We start from the raw sequence: 9,918 nt of genomic DNA on the forward strand, positions 1-9,918 counted from the left end.
TCAGTAGGTTAAGGATGAGGCATTGCCATAAGCTGAGGCACAGGTTGCAGGTGCAGCTTGGATCTAGCATGGCTGTGGCTGTGGTGTAGGTTGGCAGCTGCAGCTCCGATTCAACCCCTAGCCTGGGAACCTCCATAGGCTGAGGGTTCAGCCGTAAAAACAAAAAACAAACAAAAAAACTCAAAAAGTCCCTCAGCACCCACAGCCTTGATACATTTATTGGTAGAGACTTGGCTCTGTCATCTTTGAACATATTAACAAACAGGATGTTCCATCCTCTTGTGATGATGGTAACATGAACACTACAAGGATAGTGACACGTCTCTGCAGTATTCTGAAAACACAGTACAAATATTCCAGGCCCCAACCAGGGGAAGAAAGGTAACTTTTCAGAGGAGGCTGAGTCATGAGTGCAAGAGAGAACCAGGCATCCATCCTCCTGGAGGCGTTAGAATTGCCCCCGCATGCAGAGCTTTGCACACAAGGCAAAGATTCATGCACATAGCAGAGTTTTTGAGAGTCAAATAAATAAATACACTTGAAAAAAATGGCATATATTTATAAAACTGCCCTATGACAGAGGAACTGGGGATAATAGGGGCTAGTTCTAGCTCTACATTTTCAGCAATCAGCATATACAGAGGGACGTTTTCGTAATGAATCTGGTTAAAGACACAGGATCAGCTTTCTCCTACTGGTGTTAGAAATTGTCCACTTTGGCTGTTCCCTGGGGGCTCAAGTCAATGGAAACTCTTGGGGGTTGGGGGTTGGGCTTTCCTTTCAGATCACCCAATGGTAACACTGTCAATGCATTAATCATCCTAATTAATAGTCATCCATCGGTCTTAGATCTCATTCTCAGAGAGGCTGAGGGCATCTCCCTCAGACATGGTTATTGAGTGAGCAGATGGTAAGAGGGCCTGTGTTCGTCCCTTCGTTTGGGAGACAAGGGGAGAAGATGGGCCTGAGAGCCTCTTGGAAAGAGGCTGGAGGGAAGCTGTAGATGAGGGACTCATCTGTCACGTTGTAGAATGCGATGTGTCCAGACTCGTAGTCTAAGAAAACACCAACCTTACGCACTGGCTCTCTAACATGTTGACCCTTCAAAGGTGATGAGACCCAAAGGCTATAATCATCTCCAATTTTCAAGCCTATAAGTGAGAAGAGGTCCCCCGGTGGCTTGGGGAGGTTCCCCTTTCGGCTCACTGAGTCCTTGCAGATGCCCACCTCCCACTCCGTCTTGTTGCCCACTTCCACCTCCCAGTAGTGTCTCCCGCAGGTGAAGATCTGAGCCCCCAGCACGGTGGCAGACTGGTCAAATCTTTCTGGGTTGTCAGGTAACTGCTGTCGGATTCCTCCATGTTTCACACTTTTCAGGTCCTCAGACAAGATGAGATAGGCATTGGCTGTAGCTGGATCTAGAGTTATATCTGCTGCAAGAGAGGGGGAAAAAGGAATGAATTCTCATTGGCATTCTAGAAAACCCTCTTAGGTATGTGGAATTTAAGGGCTTAGTATCTCGTTCAATTTTTTATTTATTTATTTTTTAATTTTTGCTACACAGAGTTCCCGTCATGGCTTAGTGGTTAATGAATCCAACTAGGAACCATGAGGTTGCGGGTTCAATCCCTGGCCTCGTTCAGTGGGTTAAGGACCTGGCATTGCCGTGAGCTGTGGGGTATGTCAAAGACGCAGCTCGGATCTCACATTGCTGTGGCCCCGGCGTAGGCTGGCAGCTTCAGCTCCTATTATACCCCTAGCCTGGGAACCTCCATATGCTGGGGGTGCCGCCCTAGAAAAGGTAAATAAATAAATAAAAATAAATAAATAAATGAGAAAACTGAGGCTCATAAAGGTTAGGAAACTGGAGCAAGATGACAAAGGTACTGAGTGTTTGAATAGCAGTTCCTAATCAACATTCTTCATCATGCCATGCTTAAATGCAACTTCATATGAGTCAGTGCAACCATCAGTGACCATTTCACAAAACACATTGTGAGCCAGTTCTGAGAGACCTCCTCACCCAGCCTCCTGGGAGGAACTTTCCTGACTATCCAGATGAGTTTAGGGCCCCCATCATACCATTTTACACTTCTATTTATAGATCCAGTCCCAATTATCCCTGACTCTCTGTGTGATCAATACTGATGTCAATTTCACTGAAAATTCTGCAAAAGCAAAAGCCGAGTCTTATTCATTACTGTAAGAATGCCCAGTGCCTTAGAGCACAGTACTTGCTACAGCCCATAATAGGCACTTCTCAAATATCTGTGGAGTCTCAAGGCCATCAGACCTTCCTCTGAAGGTCAGATTGTCAGCAGGAAAACAAAGTTGAAAACTAATGCTGACCTCCCTAGATCTTAACCAGCCTAAATATTTGGAGCCTTCTAAAAGGATAATTCTCTGCATGATCCCTCATTGAGATTTAAGAGTTAACACCAGCTTTTATCCTGACAAGAGCAGAGGTAGAGATGCAGAAACCCCAGAGGAGGTGTGTGTGTGTATGTGCAAGGCAATGGGATGAACAAAACGCAGCAATGAAAACAAACACACGAAGGAGCAGGACTCAGAAAACAAAGCCAGATCAAACATCCACCGAGTCTCAGAGCTTCTGTCCCCTCCAGCTCAGCGATGGCATGTGGCCCTGGTTAGCTCTAGAAACCACCTCCCCAGGGTTTGACATATCAGGCTGACTTACTGCTGAATTTTCTTAGCATCTCCCTCATTCCAGTGATGTGGCACAGAGTCAGTTCAGTGGTGGTGGCCTCTGGACTCTGAAGCAAGAATGGCTCACTCCTGCAGGAAGGCAGAGACAGGCATTCAGTCTCCTCCAGGCAGGTGGAATGACCTGCTCCACCTTGAGAACTGAGCTCATTTTGGCCCAGTGGCACGAACACTCATCCCCACTCTGCTAACTTACTGCATCGGCACCACATTTCTGTGCCTCACACAACTGAACACAGACAGAAACCTACCTTTCCAGGATTCCTCTCACATCCTAAGGGTATAAAAGAAAAGAAGGTTAGTATCCGTGCACTTCGATCACTAGCAAAGACTGAATCTGTTTTGGATACAGTCCTTTGCAGATTTCACAGAATCCACTTTCCATGGCTCTAGAATGCCTAGAGTGGGAGAGCATATATAGAGAAACAAACAAACAAAAAAACCCGAAACTTCTTCTAGGGGTGACTTCTTATGAACACGAGACATTTCTCACAATGACTAGAGTTTTCCTCTTCTTGTATCATCCTTTTTTCAAGAGAATCTGTTGCTGACAAACTATTGGCCTCATCATCCATTGCTTCTGAAAGTCAGATAAGCAAAGGAAAGTAGTGTAGCCCAGTGTGAGCTGAAACTGAGCCTGGGTACGGTTGGAAAGACCCTACATTAAATAGTGTTCTGTGGAGCCAGTGCAGGAAAGAGACCAAAGCTGGAGTTGGCTCACATAGCTTATGTTTACTAAGTTTCCTGCAGGAGTTCCCGTTGTGGCTCAGCGGAAAGGAACCCAACTAGGATTGATGAGGATGCTTTTTCAATCCCTGGCCTCATTCAGTGGGTTAAGGATCTAGCGTTGCCATGAGCTGCGGTATAGGTCACAGACACGGCTGGGATCCTGAGTTGCTGCGGCTGTGGCGTAAGCTGGAAGCTGCAGCTCCAATTCAACCCCTAGCCTGGGAACTTCCATATGCCTTGGGTGCGGCCCTAAAAAAAAAGCAAAAAAAAAAAAGTTTCCTGCAGAATTCAGCAGCAGCCTCTGAAGGCAGTAGAACAAGGATGGTGAGGAACATGGGCTCAGGACACAGACTCCTTGGGTTCTATCACCTATTAGCTATTTGACAGGCAAATCATCTACCTGCCATATGTCTGAATTATTAAACCACTGCTACTATTAACTCATTTATTAGATAACAATGATAACAATCCCCAATAGGAAATATCATAATAGTATTTAACTTCAGCAGATCTTTGTGAAGATGAAATTTAACGTGCCCTGCACGTAGTAAATGCTCATCCCACTTAAAATATTTGGCAAAGCTGGGGTTGCAACAAGATAGGCACAGAAGAGATTGGAGCCATCATTTGACTTGTCTCGAGTAAATAGTCCTGTGTTTTTTCCCTTCTCCTTTTCAAGACTTTATAGACTGTTCCGTCCTTAGGAAAATTTTTTTTGGACCAGAGCTTAATTTTTTAGGTAAATAAAAGTTTATTTTGTAGGACTTGAAATATGATAGGTGACTAAATGTTGGTTTTTCCCCCCATTAGTTTCCCCGATATTCTCACCTCAAAAGACTCTACAATCGAGTTCTGACAAGTAGACTCTATCTGTCCGATGACTTTGCTCAGGCTTCTCATTTGCTGGGTCAGCTTGATCTCATTATCCCGCAGTTTCTTCAGGTTCTCTCTTTCCTCCATTTCCAGCAGCTGGAGCTGCAGCTGCTCCTCCTCCTTCAGGAACTGGTGCATTTTTGCGTATTCTGATACAACAACCTGCCGACAAGTCTTTGTCTCTTCCTGCCATCACACACACACACACACACACACACCCCATAATAAAGTTAGTAACAGAAACACTTATGTAGGTTTTTCATCCTTACAAAGGGATAGAGTTCCATTGTGACAATTCTTGAAAGCTGACACATAACCCATACATCCTACTGACCAGCTGGATAGTAATTTTTTTTTTAAGAATGCTTAAACTGCTTAATTTTTTTTTAAGACTGCATTCTCTCTCTTTTTTTTTTTTTTTCTGGCCACCCCCGCAGCTTGTGGAAGTTCCCAGGCCAGGGCTTAAACCTGTACTGCATTTGCGACAGCTGCAGCAATGCTGGACCCTTAACCTACTGTGCCAGATGGGAACTTCCTAGTTTGATATTTCAGAAGGTGTATGTGCTGTAGCTATGTGATTTATAGTAGTAATGAAAACCAAAATTTCTACTTCTAGGAGGCTGCCATTCAGTTGGGAAAAAACAAAAATAAATAAGCAAAAATATGACAGATGGTGGTCAATGCCATTACTTTAAAAAAATGAAGCAAATAAAATAAGGCCAAAAATTAGTGAAAAAAATGGACATTCATTTATTCAACAAATATCTATTTAATGAAAGTAGGCATGGAGTTCCCATCGTGGCTCAGTGGTTAATGAATCCAACTAGGAACCATGAGGTTTTGGGTTCAATCCCTGGCCTTGCTCAGTGGGTTAAGGATCTCGCGTTGCCATGAGCTGTGGTGTAGGTTGCAGACACAGCTTGGATCCCGCGTTGCTGTGGCTCTGGCGTAGACTGGCAGCTACAGCTCTGATCGACCCCTAGCCTGGGAACCTCCATATGCCTCAGGAACGGCCCAAGAAATGGCAAAAAGACAAAAACAAAAACAAAACAAAACAAAACAAAAAACAAAGGAAAGTAGGCAATGGGATACATACTAGGAATAGACACAAACATCACAAATGCTCCCACCTAAGAGCTCCAAGTTTATTGGGAGAATCATGTACACATTTATTTTTTAAATATCTGTTTAAAACATTTGGTTCCATGCCTTGCTAGACAGCTCACATTCAAATCTCTGACTTACCTCGAGCATTTATTCAGGTGTACTAATCCACACTCCCATCTTGCTTTATTTCCCTTTCTCTTAATTTCTTTTTTTTCCCCTAAAGATTCATTTTGTATTGATTTCCATCCTCTGTTATATATCTCTAAATATAACTGTTAATAATTATAATCACAACCAAAATAGAAGTAGCCACTGTGTGGTATAGACGCACAAAGAAGTTTGGAAAAATAAGCTGACCTGGGGGTGTGGGACTTGAGCTTGAGATCCCCAGATGGGCAAGCAGAGGCGGGCAGCCCAAAGCAAGGATACTGCATATCATAGGACCGGGACTGGAAAATTTTGTCTTTTTTCTCTGGTATTTCACAAGGTTTCACTTTAGTCCCCCTCATAGAATCACATAGAAAATGCAAAAGTAAAACAGATACTTACCTTACACAATATCACTCTCTCCTTCTCATGGGTTAATATAACCTGAGTTTCCTTTTTCTTTTTATGCAAAATAGTTAGGATTTCCTGGAGTTTCTCCTGCAATAGACACAAACTCTCTGTGGCAAAGGAGCAGAGCCCCAGGTCAGGAAGGGGACTTGAGGACCAATAACAAGATGCCTGGGACTCAGAACAAAGGGGGAAGCAGAATCCAAATCAAGTTTGTGGTCCGGTGCCTGAAGATCAACACCCTTGACAGCCACCGTAGAAAATATTATGGGGAGTTCCCGTCGTGGCTCAACGTGGTTAACGAATCTGACTAGCAAACCTAAGGACGACGGTTCCATTCCTGGCCTCGATTAGTGGGTTAAGGATCCAGGGTTGCTGTGAACTGTGGTGTAGGTTGCAGACACGACTCAGATCCTGTGTTGCTGTGGTTGTAGCATAGGCTGGCAGCTACAGCTCTGATTTGACCTCTAGCCTGGGAACCTCCATATGCTGTGGATGCAGCCCTAAAAAGCAGGGGGAAAAAAAGAGAAAGAAAGAAAACAAAGAAAGAAAGAAAAAGAAAAAAGAAAATATTTAGGAGGCAAGTGATGGAACCTGATTTGTTTTCCAGAATTTATATTGAGCAGCCAATCTTACTTTGTGGTGCTCCTCAGCCTCACTCAAGAGATTCACTCTGTTTCCTCCATGACCTTGGGTTGAGGAATCGTGGACACTCTGCTCATCATCAGACCACACCTTAGTGGCAGCCAGCATTCTCTCATAGCCTCCTTGGGCACCCTCACTTTGCAGCACCTGGCACCTGAGCTGCTTGCCGATGCCCGCGAGCCTCCCCAAACGCTCATTGGGCTGGAAATGTGGGATCTCCAAGGTCCTCCAACACTCAGGACAAGATAAAGGGGTGTTATGTTCCTCCCAGCTTCTTAGGAGACACACCAGACAAAAGCTGTGCCCACACTCAGTGGTCACGGGGCTGGTGAAATAGTCCAAGCAGATGAAACAGGTCAGTTCCTCTCGGAGATTCTCCATCAAATCTGCTGTAGACATCTTCTCAAAAAAGGACATCAGAGCAAGCTCAGGCCCCTATCCTGGAATTAGAAAACCCTCCCTGAGGATTTTGTTATGAGTAATATGTAGGTAATCGGTAGCTATGTTGTTATTACAAGAAATTCTTACTCTCCTCTGTGAGTGATTTCAGCAATTGACACAAAGCCAATTATGACTTAATGTGGAACTTCTACACACCAGGCACATCATCAACTGTAAGCTTTTAAGGAATCTTACCGCACGAGCCACATACTGGACACTGAGGATACTTGCCCCTAACATTTCTCTCTTTTTTTTTTTTTTTTTGGTCTTTTTGCCTTTTCTAGGACCGCTCCTGAGGCATATGGAGGTTCCCAGGCTAGGGGTCGAATCAGAGCTATAGCCGCCTGCCTACACCAGAGCCACAGCAACATGGGATCCAAGCTGCGTCTGCAACCTACACCACAGCTCACAGCAACGCTGGATCCTTAAGCCACTGAGTAAGGAAAGGGATCAAACCCGCAACCTCATGGTTCCTAGTCGGATTCGTTAACCACTGCGCCACCGAGGGAACTCCGCCCCTAACATTTCTTGTCTCAAAAGTTGGTTATTGTATATAAGTAGCACCATGAAACCATTGAAACACATTGGCTTTAGGCTGGAGGGTTGGGTAATTTGGTGTAAACCAGTATGGAGATTTAAATTATGATGAATTCTGATAATATCTGGAGTCTAGGAGTTCCCACTGTGGCTCGGTGGTAACGAATCTGACTAGTATCCACGAGGATGTAGGTTCAATCCCTGGCCTTGCTCAGTGGGCTAAGGATCTGGCATTGCTGTTGAGCTGTGGTGTGGGTCACAGACACAGCTCACATCCAGCATTGCTGTGACTGTGGCATAGGCCAGCAGCTACAGCTCCAATTCGACCCCTAGCCTGGGAACTTTGATATGCTGCAGGTGAGGCCCTAAAAATACAAAAAAGAAAAAAAAAGAAATCTGGAGTCAAGGCCAAATCTTTAGAACTTCACTAATGGGATCTAGTTGAAAAACTGAAGGAAGAAAACTGCAGTATATACTCCTTCTCACATTAGGCCCTTTTCTTGCCTTGACCAAAGCCTGTAAATATTTTGCTCCTTTGTCAGGTACTCTGTCCTTTAATTTCATTCACCACCCCTCAAATGAGAATAATTCCACTGAAGTATTCCCTGACTTTAGATGTACGATAGATTAGCAGAATTATATTTGTGCTTTGCCACCATCAAAAGCATCGAAAACGACACTGTTGTTCGAAGTTGCCTCAAAGAGCCATTACGCTATGGAGTGGATGGAAAGAATTGTATTTTAGTTTTAATTTTTATTTATTTTTTATTTTTTGCCAGGCTATCCGACAGCTATAGCAACGCAGGATCCAAGCCTCGTCTGTGACCTACACCACAGCTCACAGCAACGCCGGATCCTTAACCCACTGACCGAGGCCAGGGATCGAACCCATGTCCTTATGGGTGCTAGCTGGGTTCGTTACTGCTGAGCCATGACAGGAACTCCTATATTTTAATATAAATATAATTTTGCTCACTTATTTTCCCTCTTCGAAAATGCTTAAACTAGGCTTATTATTTCGTACTGGAGAGAAGTTAAAGGTTCAGACATTATTTTTAGAACTATGAAAAAATAAATGTACAGTATGCAGACTGTGTATCATGACCAGTGAGATTAGTGCTGAGTCCTATAAATTTACGGTCATACGCTCAGGAGTCAGTCCTTGTCCTGACCCACCCTCCACTCGTACGCCAGCAAGTGGAAGCGTCAAGGCTCTTCCTCAGAGTCTAACCAGTTCTCTCCCCCCATTAAGGTCATCATACCTTTTTTTCTATGTTTCTCCTGTCACTCTCCCGTTTGGCAGCCTTCCGTGATTCTCCCTTACCCATCAGTTTCTTCCTGACTTTCGTGGTTCCAACTGATTCTTCTTTCTCACTCATCTCCAACAGGATGTTGAGTGTTTCCTTATCTTGAACTTTTGTTCAGAACTTTTCAAGCCTGAAATGGTGCTTCCTCCACCTTCCTTCTTCCTGGCCAAAACTCATTTTTCTGAAGTCACTAATGTTTTAATCATACCTCCTATGTATAGCACTTGTGAATGAGTGGGATAAGAGTTTATGCTGGAAAGAGAAAGCACCAGAGCAAAGAGTTACACTGGTTTAAATAGAAAAAAATGGTAGCATCAGGTTGGGATTGTGAAATCTCTACTGTTTTGATTGCGTCTAGGCTAATAACTGGTGGCACAGCTTCAAAATATTGTTAGGAGTTAGTCGCAAAGTAAGGGTCTGGCAAAAAGAAAGCAGAAACGAAACAAAACAAAAAACTACAATAATATGAATTGCTATCACCGGAAAATGAATTTATAAACTATCACCTACATTGTGTTATTCCCACACAAACTCAAGAGCCTTTAACATGGGAACTCCCATTGCGGGGCAGGGGAAACAACCCCACTGGTATTCATGTGGACAGGGGTTTGATCCCTGGCCTCGCTCAGTGGAAGGGGGCTCCAGCATTGCTGTGGCTGTGGTGTAGGCTGGAAACTGCAGCTGCAATTCAGTCCCTAGCCTGTGAACTTCCATATGCAGGCATTGCAGGCCAAAAAAAAAAAAGGTCTTTAACATGGACCAGAATCAGTAGAATGATCAAGTTATGGTACATCACAAAGCCTGTATTCCGATTTGGAATGGGGAGATTGGCATGTTCTAAGTTCACACCACTCTGATCTGTTCCATACCACTTTCCTCTTCCAAGCAAATTCCTTTCAGGATTCCCATTGTGGCTCAGCAGTAACAAAGCCCACTAGTACCCATGAGGATGTGGGTTCAATCCCTGGCCTCTCTCAGTGGGTTAAGGATCTGACATTGC

General features: G+C 44.1%; 1 protein-coding gene across 1 annotated transcript; it reads right to left on the reverse strand.

Moving 5' to 3' along the window:
* Positions 1–201: 201 nt before the first annotated feature.
* Positions 202–7,169, reverse strand: TRIML1 (tripartite motif family like 1). Its single transcript, XM_021077521.2, has 6 exons — positions 6,625–7,169; positions 5,983–6,078; positions 4,282–4,512; positions 2,976–2,998; positions 2,699–2,796; positions 202–1,433 (listed from the first exon to the last, which is right to left on the reverse strand). The coding sequence occupies exons 1-6, from the start codon at positions 7,048–7,050 to the stop codon at positions 883–885; spliced, it is 1,425 nt and encodes a 474-aa protein (XP_020933180.1). The 5' UTR covers positions 7,051–7,169; the 3' UTR covers positions 202–882.
* Between the last annotated feature and the right edge of the window lie 2,749 nt (positions 7,170–9,918).

This window comes from Sus scrofa, chromosome 17 (genome assembly GCF_054392235.1).
Source record: "Sus scrofa isolate SSC_HxYL_T2T_F1_AM1 chromosome 17, Sscrofa_HxYL_maternal_Yorkshire_Landrace_v2.0, whole genome shotgun sequence".
NCBI classification, from domain to species: domain Eukaryota; kingdom Metazoa; phylum Chordata; class Mammalia; order Artiodactyla; family Suidae; genus Sus; species Sus scrofa.

Coding starts and splice junctions, on each gene's coding strand:
- TRIML1 (XM_021077521.2), bottom strand. CDS start 7,050: ATGTCCTTTTTTGAGAAGATGTCTACAGCAGATTTGATGGAGAATCTC. Junction 6,079..6,624: donor AGGCTGAGGAGCACCACAAA/GTAAGATTGGCT, acceptor TGTCTATTGCAG/GAGAAACTCCAGGAAATCCT. Junction 1,434..2,698: donor GATGCTAAGAAAATTCAGCA/GTAAGTCAGCCT, acceptor CCTCTCTTGCAG/CAGATATAACTCTAGATCCA.